Source organism: Lagenorhynchus albirostris, chromosome 16 (assembly GCF_949774975.1).
Source record: "Lagenorhynchus albirostris chromosome 16, mLagAlb1.1, whole genome shotgun sequence".
NCBI lineage: Eukaryota > Metazoa > Chordata > Mammalia > Artiodactyla > Delphinidae > Lagenorhynchus > Lagenorhynchus albirostris.
The window spans coordinates 73,692,212-73,707,091 of NC_083110.1; the positions used below are offsets into that span (position 1 = coordinate 73,692,212).

Consider the following 14,880-nt stretch of genomic DNA (forward strand, 5'->3'; position numbering starts at 1 on the left):
TTTACAGTAAGCAGTTGCTTTACCATAGATGCATTAAAACTTTAGAAATTGGTATTTCTAAATTTCTAAGATTAAATTATTTGAAAGAAACCACAGAAGGACTTCAAGAAATTCTATAAAAAAAGAAAATATCTTTTTATAAAGTAGATATTTGAATGTAAGTAATATACTGTTGGTCTTTAACTTGTAATAGTTTTGAATACTTGAGAATACTTTTGAATTTAGATTATTAGAAACAGCTTAGAAGCAAATGGAAGAGGGAACAGGAATAGAGGGTAGCACTGATCAAATTACATTGGTACAGCTTTTAGTTTCTTACATGTTTTATGTGCTTTTTTACCTTTTAATGTTTGCAATTAAAGGTAGGAGCATTGCTTTTCGTGGTGAACGAGGTAATGATGAATCGCCCATCGAAATGATTAAAGTATCTCATTTGAAGTAAGTGTCATCCTAAAAAAAAATTCTCTGGTCTTCTCACAAGGTAATCTCAAGGATTTTTTTACCTTTAAGAAAGTGAGAGTATGCATGCATGCATATAGAATTTCTTAGTGATAGCAAACTGTGATGTGCAGCCATATCAAAGAAAATATTTTAATCGCAAAATTAAGTTGCTATTGCTTTTAATTCTCCACTTCTAAAAAGACAAGGTAATTTATCTGAACCTTAACATTTCATTAGATTGGTAAGACCAGTAACCCCATTGTGTTCCACTATAGCTATGTTGATATAAATGCCTGTCACTCACTAAGAAATGTTATTTGTTATCTGGTGAAATTCTTATTTCAACTTCCACCTCAGTTTAGGTTTACTGAGTAAAAGAATTCATTTTCCTTATTTGTAATTTAGATCTAATTCCAGTAAGTTTCTGAGTTTTTTGTTCCAAGGGAAAATAAATGTAAAGCAGGATTATTGACAACAGAGACTGAATGAAAACTAATCAAAAGAACAAAGAAAGGAGTAAGCACTCGGAAATTGTTTTTAAAATTGCTTTAGCTTTTCAAGGCTCTTTGCATTTCCATATAAACTTTAGACTCAACTTACCAGTTTTACCACAAAGCTTCCTAGAATTTTGATTTTCATTGCATTGCATCCATGGATCAACATGGGGAGGAACTGACGTCTACCGAGTTTTGTGATTCATGAACGTGGTGTATCTCTCCACTTATTTAGTTCTTTAATTTCTTTCAATAATATTGTGTAGTTTCCAGCTTATAGGTCTTACACATCATTTGTGAATTATTTTTTGCTTTTTCTTTGATGCTATTATAAATGGTGTATTTTCTTTTTTTATTTCGATTTTCAATTATTTATATACTGAAATAGTTAATTTTTTACTGAGGTAATATTTATTTATAACATTATGTAAGTTTCATGTGTACGACACTGTATTTATACTTCTGTGTACCCTACAGCGTGCTCACCACCAAAAATTTATTTTCCATCGGTCACCATACATTTGATCTTCTTTACCCATTTTGCCCTCTTTCCTACCTCTTTCCCTCTGGTAACCACTACTCTGTTCTCTGTATCTACTTGTTTATTTTTATTTGGTTTGGTTTGTTTTTTTAATTTTTTTATATTCCACATATGAGTAAAATCACATGGTATTTGTCTTCCTCTGACTTATTTCACTTAGCATAATACCCTTATGGTCCATTCACATTGTTGCAAATGGCAGGATATTCTTTTTATGGATAAATAATATTCCATTGTTTTATATATATATATATATATATATATATATATATATACATACCACATCTTCTTTATCCATTCCTCTGTTGATGGGCACTTAAGTTGATTCTGTATCTTGGCTATTGTAATTAATGTGATGATGAACATGGGATATGCAGGTATCTTTTCGGATTAGTGTTTTTGTATTCTTCGGATAAATACCCAGAAGTGGGATAACTGGATCATATGGTAGTTCTATTCTTAATTTTTTTAGGAATCTTCATACTGTCTTTCATAGTGGCTGCACCAATTTACATTTCCACCAACTGAGGGTTCCCTTTTCTTCACGTCCTCACCAATACTTACTTCTTATCTTTTTGATAATAGCCATTCTGACAGGTGTGAAGTGATATCTCATTATGGTTTTGATTTGCATTTCCAAGTAATTAGTGATGTTGAACATCTTTTCACGTGCCATCTGTTTGTCTTTGGGAAAAAGTCTGTTCACCTCCTCTGCCCAGTTTTTTTTTTTTTTTTTTTTTTGCGGTACGCGGGCCTCTCACTGTTGTGGCCTCTCCCGTTGCGGAGCACAGGCTCCGGACGCGCAGGCCGAGCGGCCATGGCTCACGGGCCTAGCTGCTCTGCGGCATGTGGGATCTTCCCAGACCGGGGCATGAACCCGCGTCCCCTGCATCGGCAGGCGGACTTTCAACCACTGCGCCACCAGGGAAGCCCATCTGCCCAGTTTTTAATCAGGTTGTTTGTCTTTTTGTTGGGGAGTTGTATGAGTTCTTTGTATATTTTTGGATATTAACCCCTTATTGGATATATCATTTGCAAATATCTTCTCCCATTCGGTAGGTTGTCTTTTTTGTTTTATTTATTGTTCCCTTTGCTGTGCAGAAGCTTTTTATTTTGATGTAATCCCATTTGTTTATTTTTGCTTTTCTTTCCCTTGCCTGAGGAGACATATCTAGAAAGATATTGTTGTAGATACATGTAGATGCCCTTTATCAGGTTGAGGAAGTTTTTTGTTCCTAGTTTGTTGAAACTCTGTATCATTGAGTAGGTGTTGAATTTTGTCATATGCTTTTTCTGCATTTATGGACATCATCATTTGGTGTGTTTTTGTTTTGTTCTTTAAGTTGGCTTAATATGGTGAATTATATTGCTTGATTTCTCAGATGTTAAACTTGACATTCCTGGGATAAACTCCGCTTGGTCATGGTATATTAGTGGATTTGATTTGCTAATATTTTGATATATTGTTGGGTTTGATTTACTGATACTTTATTAGGGATTTTTGCATCTGAGTTCATGAAGGATATTGGTCTAGTTTTTGTGTAATATCCTTGACTGGTTTTGGAATCAGGGTAATGGCCTTGTAAAATGCGTTGTGAAATATTTTCTCCTCTTCTTTTTTCTAGGCGAGTTTGTGTAGAATTGATATTATTTCTTCCTTAAATAGGGCGAATTCACTGAGGAACCCATCTGGGCCTAGAATTTTTTTTGCAGTAAAGTTTTTAAATATAAATTCATCTTTCATAGATGCCAAACTATTCAGGTTATATATATATATATATTTCTTTCAGTGCGCTTTGGTAGTTGGTGTCTTTCAAGTAATCTGTCCCTTCATTTCATTGCAGTTGTTGAATTTATTGATATAAGCTTGTTCATAATAATTCCCTTATTCTTTTAATGGCTGTGTGATCTGAGTAATGTCTCTTTCATTTCTGATAATCAGTAAATTATGTCAGTTTTATTAATTTTTTCAAAGAAACTGCTATGGTTTCTTTGATTTTTCTCTGTGGTTTTCTGTTTTCTGTTTCATTGACTCCATGCGTATCATACCCTTTTGATTCATTGAGTTCTTTATCATTGTTAACATTCTTTGTTCAGAAGTTTGTCCGATTTGTCTGATTAGTATAGCCACTCTAGCTTTCTTTTGATTAGTGTTTGTATGGTATATCTTTTTCCTTCCTCCTATTTGTAACTTATCTCTGTCTTTAAAGTTGATTTCTTACAGAGAGCATATAATAGGGACTTGTTTTACTGTTTGATCTGATAATCTTTGCTTCTAATTGCATTGTAAATTATTCATATTTAATGTAGTTACCAATATGGCATATGTTTTCATCTACCATCTTGGTAGTTATTTTCTCTTTTTTTCATTTTGAGTGAATTAATATAGTTTATAATTATATTAGGTTTAATTTCTCATATGCAAAATATCAGTTAGTATAACCCACATAAGAACAAAAGTTCTTTGGAGGAGAGCCTCAATAATGCTTTTAAACGTAAGGGAGTCCTGGGACTAAGAAGTTTGAGAATTGCTCAAACTGTTTGGACTCCAGTCTCTTCTATTTCCAGTCAGTCTTGACTCTACACAAGCCTACTAAATTAATACATCTTAAACAACTGATCACATTATCACCACTGCTTCAGAACTCAGTGATCTGCTCTTCTCTGCAGGATGAATCTCTGCACATGCTAGCATTGCATTTTAGGGTGTCTTAGGGATTTTATAATGTGAATCCAAAATTCACATTTTAGCCTTCTTTCTCATGATGATTGCTCTCACATACTTTGCATTTCAAACAGCATGTTCCCCCAAACACCCTGTGTCCTTTCCTGTCTTTTGCCATTTATCACACTTGTAACTCTGCCTAGAATGCCATTTTCCTATTGTCAAAATTAATAACTTTCATAGTGAATCTCTATAGCATTTACCAGATTCTCTTTTATATTAGTTATTTACATACACGCCTTGTTTTTATATTAGATATAATAAAAAAATGTAACATTTTGCATTTGTATAATCCATCACGGTTTATAAAAGTCTTTCACGTGTGCTGGTCGTTTTTGTTTATTTTTATCCTTACGTAAGTATTTAGTGAGGTATGTAAGACAGGTGTTGCCATTTTAAAGATAAGCAGAATAAAACTCAAAAGGTCACATTGTTTGTCTGAGGTCACATAATTATCAAGTGGGAGTCCTTTGATAACACTGCGCTACAGGGATCTTCCTACTCTGTCACATTTCCTCACTGTCGGCATGATAGAAACTTTACTTACTTTTTCATTTAATTTTTACCGTAACCTGCATCCCAATCAATCCATTGATGTAAGTAGTGGTATTTTCATGTGTTGATGAGAAAATCGAGCCTCAGGAGGGTTATTGTAATATATGGCACCAGGATGTGAACTCATGCCTTTTCTCATCATTCTGAGCTGGGCTCCTTGCCTACTTATGGCTATGTGGCTCTCACAGGTCATTTTAGAGCTTTACCTTCTTAGGACTGTTAATCATGAGGGCTAAAGGTTAGTTTAAATTCTCTTTGTTTAGAATGTGTCATCTGAGTTTTCTGATTTACTGAACTTTTTATTTGCACTGCTTGTGAAAATTTTGCAAAAAGAGGTTTATTTAGTAATTTTGTTTATTTTAGACAGTATTTGGCAGTTGTATTCAAAGATAAACCCCTGGAGTTATGGGATGTTAGGACCTGTACCATTCTTAGAGAAATGTCCAAAAACTTCCCTGCAATAACTGCTTTGGTAAGTTACAATTTAAGAAGTAAACAGTTTATTTAGGTATGTATATATGTGGTGAATATTTTTCTTTAGCTTGAATTGAAATCATTAATCCTGTGTATTTTCTTGCCAAAAATGTGTATTCAGAGAAGATGATCTAAACAAATGGAGACAACTCTTATTTTCTTGGATGGGTTAAGCTAATATTATATTAAATTCCAATTTAAATTTAATTTAGATATTTTGAAGAACATGATAAACATATTCTAAAATATTTATGGAAAAATAAAGGTCATAGTCAACCTTGAAAAAAGAGGAGTAATGTAGGCAGTATGGGTGGGGGTCGGACGCGTCCTACCCCATACAGTACATATTATTAAACCGTAGAAATAAAAGCAATGTCATATTGGCCCAAGAAAGAGAAATGGATCAGTATAATAAAGACCTCATTAACAGACCCATGAATGTTTGGGAACTGAATGTACAGTAAAGTAGCTCACAAACCTAAGAGGAGGGACAGACTGTTTAGTAGGCAGTATTGGGGAAACTGTCTCACTTTATGGAGAAAAATACTGGATCTCTGCATAATACCATATTCAGAGGTGGGCTTCACAGGATTAATGACCTAAATGTAAAAAAAAGTAAAGCTATAAAATTAATACAAATACAGAAGAATATTTTTCTATTCTGGGGCAAAAGAGGATATCTGAAGCTCAAACCAAAAGGCAAAAAAATTGAATGAATTTGATTATATCAAGATTGGTGCTTTCTATTCAATGAATCAGACGATTGTCAAGGTTAAATATAGAAGACAAGTTGAAAAAAGAAATATTCCAGTGTCTAAGATGGACAAAGGGTTAACTAATCCCTCTAAGGGATTAGTATTGTAGGAACTCCTGCAATGAAGCGACAGGAGCCCCAGTGGAAGGACGAACAAGCATGTGAACAGTTAATGAATGGCAGGGAAACCTAAAAGGCCAAACAAGCATGTGAAGAAATGTTCAAACTCATAGGTTTTGGGATGTGCAAAGTAAAATAACCATGATATACCTTTTAGACTAACAAAAAGTGGAAAGCCAGGTAGCATCCCATGTGGGTGTAATATGGGCTATAGGAATTCCTTGGCGCTGCTGATAGGTATCTAGACCAGTGTAGCCATTCTGCAGAGCAAACTGGCAGCACTTAGGCAAACACAGACATCCTCTGTGTTCCAGCTGATCAGCTTCTGGTCATACAGGAACTTTTGTGAGGATATTGACTGCAGTGTAATTTGCCGTGAGGAGACTATAGAGACAATCTGGGTGTCCTTTGCTGGGAAACTAAACTAAACTAAAAACTAGGCTAAAAATTGGCAGATATACCTATGGAGTGTTACATAACATGCAGAAACAACAGAGGTGGGACTTGAATACATTGCACTGAGTAAAAAGAGTTAGAAACAGGATGAGATATATAACACACTACTGTTAATGCAGATCACAAATATGTGCATGTAAAATAACTACATGTTAAGAATTCATACATATGAGAGGATATTAGATTAAATGCATTAGAATAAGCAGGAATAAATAAATAAAAGGAGAGGTTTGGGGTGGACCTACAGATGATAATGGGCCGTGATTGGAGGAGTGTGATCATCTCACCTTGTGTACCTAAGGGGGAGGTGGGGAGGTAAGGAGTGGGAGGTACCATAATTAAATGTATTATTTTCATTCTGTAAAAGGTGAAAGCATCAAAAGTTTAAAACCTGTTGGAGTTGGCCGTTAAGCTCTTTTCCTTTAAGCTGTAATTGAAGATTAGAGGTAGATCATTAAAATATTCTACTATAAGCAGTAATGAAGATGCATTCATTCAACCTTTCTGAAAAAAGTAAAACCTAAGAACAAATTGTGAATTCATGTGTAGTAATAATAAGTGACGCTGGGCAATGGCGGGTATGCCCAGCTCTTCTGGAAGCGTTCTTTGACAGAGAAACTGATCACTTGCGGGCATGTCTGTCTTTGCTTCACAGGAGTGGTCACCTTCTCACAACTTGAAGAGCCTAAGAAAGAAACAGCTGGCTACCCGAGAGGCCATGGCCCGCCAGACCGTGGTCTCAGATACAGAGCTGAGTGTTGTTGAGTCATCTGTGATCAGGTACTCTGTTTCCGCCCCTGTCATTTGTAATAGCCAAGTCATGGTTGCGAAATTGACAAGTGTCATCCCAAGGCACCTCTAGTCTGCTTTTGAACATACGTTGGTGTTTCAGTACATGCTCATATTACTATAAGGTTAGTTTTAGTATTGCATTGCTTGGTGCAGTTTGCAGCAGTAACCTGTGCAGTAACGCCTACACATCAGCACCCGTTAGTGAATGTGATCATTCTCAGTGCCCTTCTGCTCCATAAACTTCAGCTTCTGAAATTCAAATGAATGTAGCATGAATATCCAGATGGGTCCCATTGTCATTTATGTTCACCAAAGGAAACGTATTAGGGATTCTAACTTAGGTACCACCCCACCCCCATCCCCACTAAATTTACAAATAAAAAACTTCAGAGAGAATGATGAGTTGAGGTAAGACCTCTGTTCTGCAGCAGAAACAGCAAAAAGGATTTTTTTCTTGTGTGAGGTCTAGATCACCACATTTTTCTGTTCAGGGTAAGTGTTCACTCGTGGCATTCGGAGTAATTTGTGTTTTCCTGTTATTACTAGGCAAAGATTAGTTTCAGCCTTTCTTTTTTTTTTTAAATGGTTTTGACCCCCTGTTAATGCATCTGTATTTGGGGTGAGTTAATTAATTATGTCACTTGAGGGAAAAGAAATATCTTTATCTTATTTTCCTCTATCCCAAAGCTTGTTGCAGGAGGCTGAGAGTAAATCTGAACTCAGTCAGAACATCTCTGCCCGGGAGCATTTTGTGTTTACCGATAATGATGGCCAAGTTTATCATCTCACTGTTGAAGGAAACTCAGTGAAAGAGAGCGCTCGGATTCCACCAGACGTGAGTCCAACCTGTGACTAAACCTTCATTAAGATTTCTTATTAAAGTCCTTATTGGTTTTATATCCAGTGAAGCCATAGTTGAGTTTGAAAACTATCTCAGAAAAGTGTAATGTAAATAAACTTTACTAAGGAGCTATTAGCACTGATTAAACTTGTTCCATACTGCTAGAGAATAACATTATAACTGTTTCGATTAAATACTTAACCGTGTGTTACTCATTTTTATCACTATAATAATCCATGAGGAATTACTTACATTTTATCTATGACAAGACTGAGGGAGAGTGAGTCACTTTCCCCAGGTTGCGCAGCCTAGTGATGGCAGAGCAGCATTTTAAAGCCAGGTCTGTCTGTCTGACTCTAGTTTCTCTTCTTTCCATTTCAAGCATTACCCTGAAGGATTTGACTAAAATCTAGTATTACTTTTGGGTAATAGTAATCAGGTTATAGGTATAAAAATATTTATTAATATTTACTAACATATATATCCTCCTGTGGGCTTGTGGAGTTCTCTAATCAAGGTTTTGTGGTTAATTGTGTCAATGTGTATCTCACAGGTTGTTTTTAATGGATGGATGAAGAAAATGTTTTTGTTAACGAATAATACTATAACCGTTAACTGGAGGATGAGATGGTTTTTTAAATATATATATATTGATTTAAAATTGCCATCTAAAAATGGAATGTTGTAGGCGAATGCCAACCCTCATGAGGTTGCATGAGGATGTTGGCTGGGGCAGGGGATCCCCTTCCCACATGGCTCACTCACATGGCTGTTAATGCTGGCCGTGATGAGAGGCCTTGGTTCTTCCTCCCATGAACCTCTCCATAGGGCTGCCTGAGTGTCCTCAGATATGGCAGCTAGCTTCCTCCAGAGCGAGTGATCAAAGAGAGAGCAAAAGAAAGCTGCAGTGTCTTTTAGGACCTCGTTTTCAGAAGTCACATTTTCACAGTATGCTGTTGGGTCACTGTTCATTGTGAGAGGTGACTACCAAAGGACGTGAATACCAAAGGCAGAATCAGGTAGGGGGGTTGGCCTCTTAGGGGCTGGCTACCACATCTTCCTTATTAACAGCTTTAGAAGAATTGAGGGCATCCAAAAAACCTTCATTGATAAAAATTGAAACTAGCATGCGAAAGTGCTTTTCAAACTGTAATTACATTTTTACTGTTATATAGAACAAGTCATATCTGAGACTTAGTAATGTCTATTTTAAACTCTCTAATATTGCCAAAAGTTTTCACTAGTGTGAAAATAATGCAAATGTGAAAAATTGATATTTGGTAGTTATAAGTAGGAGCAGTAACTTTAAGTGTGTAGCAAGAAGAGCTATGGTTAAAGGGTGTGGGCATAAGAGTTGCAGTGTAATGAGCTGTCCTCTGGAAAGTCAGTTTGCTTTCTTAGTAATATTCAGAGCTCCTCTAGACTCCAGAGAAGGACCCATCTGAACTCCGATAGTGGCACTTGCAAATAGCTCAGTCTCTTTGTTTTCTAATCACGTCACATTTGAGATTAGAATAGAAATAATCCAATAATTTTTGAGATTCTAGTTCCCCCCCACCCTAAAAAAAGTTAAAAATTTTTGAACATTAGACACATGAATTTTTCTCTTTGTAACTGCTTCTTTCAGGATTATTGCACCACACAGCTTTTAAGATTCTACACTGTTTTATGGAGATCTGAAGTCAGGATATAGCAAGTCTCTATTCTGCCTGCCAGATCATTTTATTCCACAGCTAGAAGCAGCTTCCTCCAGGAATGACCATCCTAATAAGGGTCCAGCCTTATTAGTGAAATTAGTGCATATTTTAGAGCACATTATTTTTAGGGAAAGAGAATTAAGCATCTACTATATAAAACATGAGAAATTGGTTTTGGTTCATTATTTTTATTTGCAGTAATCAAAATATTTTTCAATGACTAATAAACATGTAGAATTTAGGCAGAGGTTTTGTTTGTTTATTTTTTATTTATTTATTTATTTTTTTGCGGTACGCAGGCCTCTCACTGTTGCGGCCTCTCCCGTTGCAGAGCACAGGCTCTGGACGCGCAGGCTCAGCGGCCATGGCTCACGGTCCTAGCCGCTCCGCGGCATGTGGGATCTTCCCGGACTGGGGCACGAACCCGTGTCCCCTGCATTGGCAGGCAGACTCTCAACCTCTGCGCCACCAGGGAAGCCCTGTTTGTTTATTTTAATCCAATATTTATCTTACCCTCCTCCCAAATGTAAAGTGTTAAACATTTGTTTTGAGTTGAAACTTCCCCTGAGTTTTGGCCCCAGAACTAACAGTATATAAAAATGGAAAAGAAGCAGAAAGCTTGACATTTTAAATTATGTTCTCATGGAGAGTTTATAGTTGACTGACTGCCTTTATTCAGAAAACCAGACTAGCAGGAGAGAATGAATATCTTTGCTTTGCTGCCAGCCTTACTTCTGATCTTTTGAACGTCATATTTTACACGTAGGCAACATATCAATGTCAACTAATAATACTCTATCATAGAGTTTTAAATCTTACACTGGTTCTCTTGGGATTATTTGGAGCCACAAAGCGAGTTTGTGCCACATCCTCTGAAAGCACCTTAGGCTTTCCATACGGTTTATATCCCATCAACAAGCTCTTAGGTAGAAAGGTCTGAGTTGTTTAATTGTGCAGTTGTATTAATACATCACTTGTAATTCTAAGCTGGTAACACTTATTTCTGGGCAAATTTAAACTTTAATATTCTAATTTTTAGAAGTTAGAAACTAAGATTATAAAATGTAAAAAAAAATTTAAGACTGAAAAAGTAAATTTAAAGGCAAATTCTTAAACATTCTGTTAATATGGTCAGGAGAATAGAAATAAGATCTTTATACTATACAGAACTCTATTTAACATAGCTTTCTAAGTTTTTTATTAATTGAATTCATTAAAATACTTAATCCAGTTTTTTCTTCTGTTTCTTGACTAACACTATGATTTACGCAGTATTTGGTGTGTGTGCAAGTCTACTAATAGCCAATTTGGTAAACCCTTGGAGCTTTCCTCCTTACTATCGATGGCATGAGAGCTAAACACGTGAAGTTTTACATTGTTCTATAAATTAAGAAACAAGATTTCTTTTAATATAAGTAGAGAATAAGTAGAAAAGTAATTGAGCAATAATATTATTTAATAGCTAACATGTATTGACTGTTAACTCTGTGGCAGGCATTGTCATAAAGCCTTTACCTGTAGAAATTTATTAACAGTAATAGGAACTCCTCAAGTTCTGTGAGCTTACTGTACTTTATTGATGATAAATTCTAGACACAGAAAGATTAGTAAACATGCCCCAAATCACACAGCAAATTAAATGATAAAGCTTGGATTCAAGCCCAGGCAGCTGACCCCAGAGCCCAGGCTCCTCGGCTCTCCATCACATGACCTCTGTGCATGTGTTAGATCTTGAAGCTCCTTTCTCCCCACTTGGATTTATTACAGTAGTGTTTCATTCTTATATTTGTGTTTCCCTGTGTAACTTCTCTGCAGAGCCTTCTGTGAATTCAAATTGTGCAGATGCCTTTAATACCCAGTATCTCTTCACCTTCCTTATTCCAGAAGGTATCAGTGAAGCTCTGGATCCCCTTTTTCTTTCTTTTGTTTTAATTGAAATATAGTTGGCATACAATATTATGTTAGTTTCAGATGTACTACGTAGTGATGGATCCTCTCTTTCAATAGAAAAATTGCTGAACAATTAGCTGTGAAACAGCTTTAAGTTTCCCCCAGAATAGATTTATTTATCCTTTTGCAGTGAGGGATAACTTGGAGACGGGAGCTCTCTTGAAAGGGTGTCCTTTCCTTCTCTTTTTTTCTTCTTTTAATTTTCTTTTCTCTGAAGTAGTTCTCCCTCAAAAGACATCCCTTTTCTATAAACCTAGTTCAGATAACAATGTCTATCTAATTGAAATCTCCTGGTTCTTCTTAGTTGAAATCGAAATGCTAGGTAGCTCTCGTAGTGTCTGAACTCTGTTAGTGTTTGATGACATTCTTACTAAAGCAAAACCATTTTTAATTAGGTTTTATTAAAATATCTTTATTACTTTATCACAGTTATTAAATAAAAATATTTCTCTGTTATGACTGCTTATAAGTGGTGAAATTGATGTGTATTTGTTGCTGTTGTTTTCTAGGGAAGTATGGGTAGTATTACCTGCATCGCTTGGAAAGGTGATACATTAGTTCTTGGAGATGTGGATGGAAATTTAAATTTTTGGGATTTGAAAGGCAGAGTATCCAGGTATGAGTCAAAAATGCAATCGTGTTATTTGGTTTAAAAATAAATCTCTTGGTACGGTTCCATTGGAGGCTTGTGACTTGGTAATAAGCAGGGTCACCAAATATGGTCATGTGGAGCTTGGACCATTGGGTCTCTTGTCACTGAACTTGAGAGGAAGGGCCTTGAGCCAAACTCTGGAACATTCATAGAAGACCCTTATCTGCAGGTGGCTCATGCAGAAGTCCTGGGACACTATTCCAGCCATTGTTAAAGAGCAGACACTTTCTCTTATACGTGGCCCCTGTCCCAGAAAGCAGAGATTCTCCTGTCACATCACTAGACCTTGTCAAAAACAGAAATAGAAAGAGACATTGGACATATCTCTTGATGATGAGATATTACTCTACTTCATATTGGTGTTTTGGTTTTTGTTTGTTTGTCCTCAGAGGAATACCTACACACCGAAGTTGGGTGAGGAAGATTCGTTTTGCCCCTGGTAAAGGAAACCAAAAATTAATAGCAATGTACAATGATGGAGCTGAAGTATGGGATACTAAAGAGGTAGGCCCAGCTCCACGTGGGTACACTGCAAATGAAGCTGCTGGCCACAGGAACTATGTATTTTTTTCTTCCTTCTGATTTAGAAATGAAAACTATGTAATGGGTTTGTCAAGCGTATTAAAAGTTTTCTTCCTTTAAAATTTTTCTTTCACAGTATTTCTGTTTTAAAGGTGATAGCTCAACAGATTTTTAATGTTATCACTATCTTTGGGACCTTTAAAATGCAGTCTGCATGTGGAAGGTAGACTGCCAAAGACTGTTCAGTTTTGAACGTAAACTGGACCTTTGCCACAGGCGCTGTCTTTCCTTGACTGTTTAATCCAGAATGATTAACATCTTCCTTTTCTTTGTGAAAGTGACAATCAAATTCACTCTTGAAGGTTCAGATGGTGAGCAGTTTAAGAAGTGGAAGAAATGTAACCTTTCGGATACTGGATGTGGACTGGTGTACATCAGATAAAGTGATCCTGGCTTCAGATGATGGGTGTATCAGGGTCCTGGAGATGTCCATGAAGTCCACCTGTTTTAGGATGGATGAACAGGAGTTAACTGGTATGGAGTTCTAGGGAAAGGATGCTTGGAAACCTGTCTTTATTTTGCACCAGCTGCTCTCTTCAGGGGAGAGAGATGCTTCTGTTTCATCTCAGTCTTGCTTTCTAGGAATCTGAGTTTAAGAAAATATTATATATTCACTTAAAGCTTGAGTGTTTTTATTGCTGAGATGCTAGACTCTTTGTAACTGCAGACGTCAATCATTCCCTGACTCTGGTTTACCAAGCGCCCCTTCCTTGACCCTTTTCTGAGTGCTCAGTCAAAAGATCAGAGATGTTTACATTTATAAAAATGGCTTCTTCAGACTTTAGGAGAACTCATTAGAGGACATAAATCTAGTGATAAGGTGCTGCTGGCTTTTTAATAGTGAGCCTTATATCTTTCTCAACCATGCATCATGGAGAAATCACTTTGGAAAGTGTTCTGAGTATCATGAATTTTGATGCCCATCTTATGACTTGTTAAAGGGCCAGTCAAAACAAAATTAGATGATTGCACTACCTTACCCTTTTTTGTATGGTTTTGTATGGTTTATGCTTCGAGATTTTTTTTTCCAGAATGAAAAATATTTTAGCAAAAATAACTGTGACTGTAAAAGAAGGATGAGAAGTTTGTGAATGCACCCATCAATCTACTTGAAAATCAGACTTCCTTCATTAAGTTTTCTCCAAGCATATATTTGGTGTACACTCTAAGCTATCTGATCTGTAAAAAATTTCATTAGAGAATTGTTTAGTCATTTATTGAGTTTCATCTTAGAAACTGTCAGCTCTGGGAATTGTCTGTACCTTTGTAGAGTCAATCTTTGGCACATTCAGAGGCAATAGTGTTTTGAAAACCTGCCCCTTCATGTTATGTTTGTGCTTGAGGCACTACCAAGTTGTTGTTTGTGTTGGCTGGGCTACCTTACGTTAGGTGTGCTTTTGTTTTTGTCACTGTCCCACCCTGCCACTGTATTTGGGAACCACCACTTCTTATTCTGTAACCGTGTCTGCCATCTGCTGAGGCAGAAATTGAGCATTGCATTCCCATATCTGTCCTTGAGACACCTGCCAGCTCTGCGGAAGTAACAGGACTTCCTCCTAGGGAAGGACAAGCATAGATACTATTTTAAACATAAAGTTATTAAGGAAATGGAGGGAATTTCAAGGATGATTTTTCTTTTAGTTACTAGTTCTAGGTAAAGAAGTGTGCAAATATAATCTAAATGTTTGAGAAGCTTTTCTTTGACCTTTAACTTAAAATTTGTATCTAAAAATCTCCATAGCCAGGGTACTAATTTTTAAATTAAACTGACTACAGAATTAGAGCACATCATTAGCACATGTTTAA

General features: G+C 36.3%; 1 protein-coding gene across 13 annotated transcripts in view; it reads left to right on the top strand.

Annotated features, from left to right (window-relative positions):
- The window catches only part of WDR11 (WD repeat domain 11), a 78,957-nt gene that overhangs the window by 30,226 nt on the left and 33,851 nt on the right, over positions 1-14,880 (top strand). For 12 of the 13 annotated variants that reach the window (XR_009536172.1, XR_009536171.1, XR_009536170.1 and 9 more), the window contains 7 exons: positions 363-438; positions 5,120-5,228; positions 7,216-7,340; positions 8,040-8,187; positions 12,350-12,456; positions 12,882-12,996; positions 13,377-13,548. Coding sequence is in view for 10 of the 13 variants with exons in the window: in XM_060126734.1 (XP_059982717.1) it covers positions 363-438; positions 5,120-5,228; positions 7,216-7,340; positions 8,040-8,187; positions 12,350-12,456; positions 12,882-12,996; positions 13,377-13,548 (852 nt within the window). In the remaining 3 variants the exon portion in view is untranslated. The remainder of the gene's footprint in view (positions 1-362; positions 439-5,119; positions 5,229-7,215; positions 7,341-8,039; positions 8,188-12,349; positions 12,457-12,881; positions 12,997-13,376; positions 13,549-14,880) is intronic. The other variant, XM_060126727.1, reaches the window with a different exon arrangement.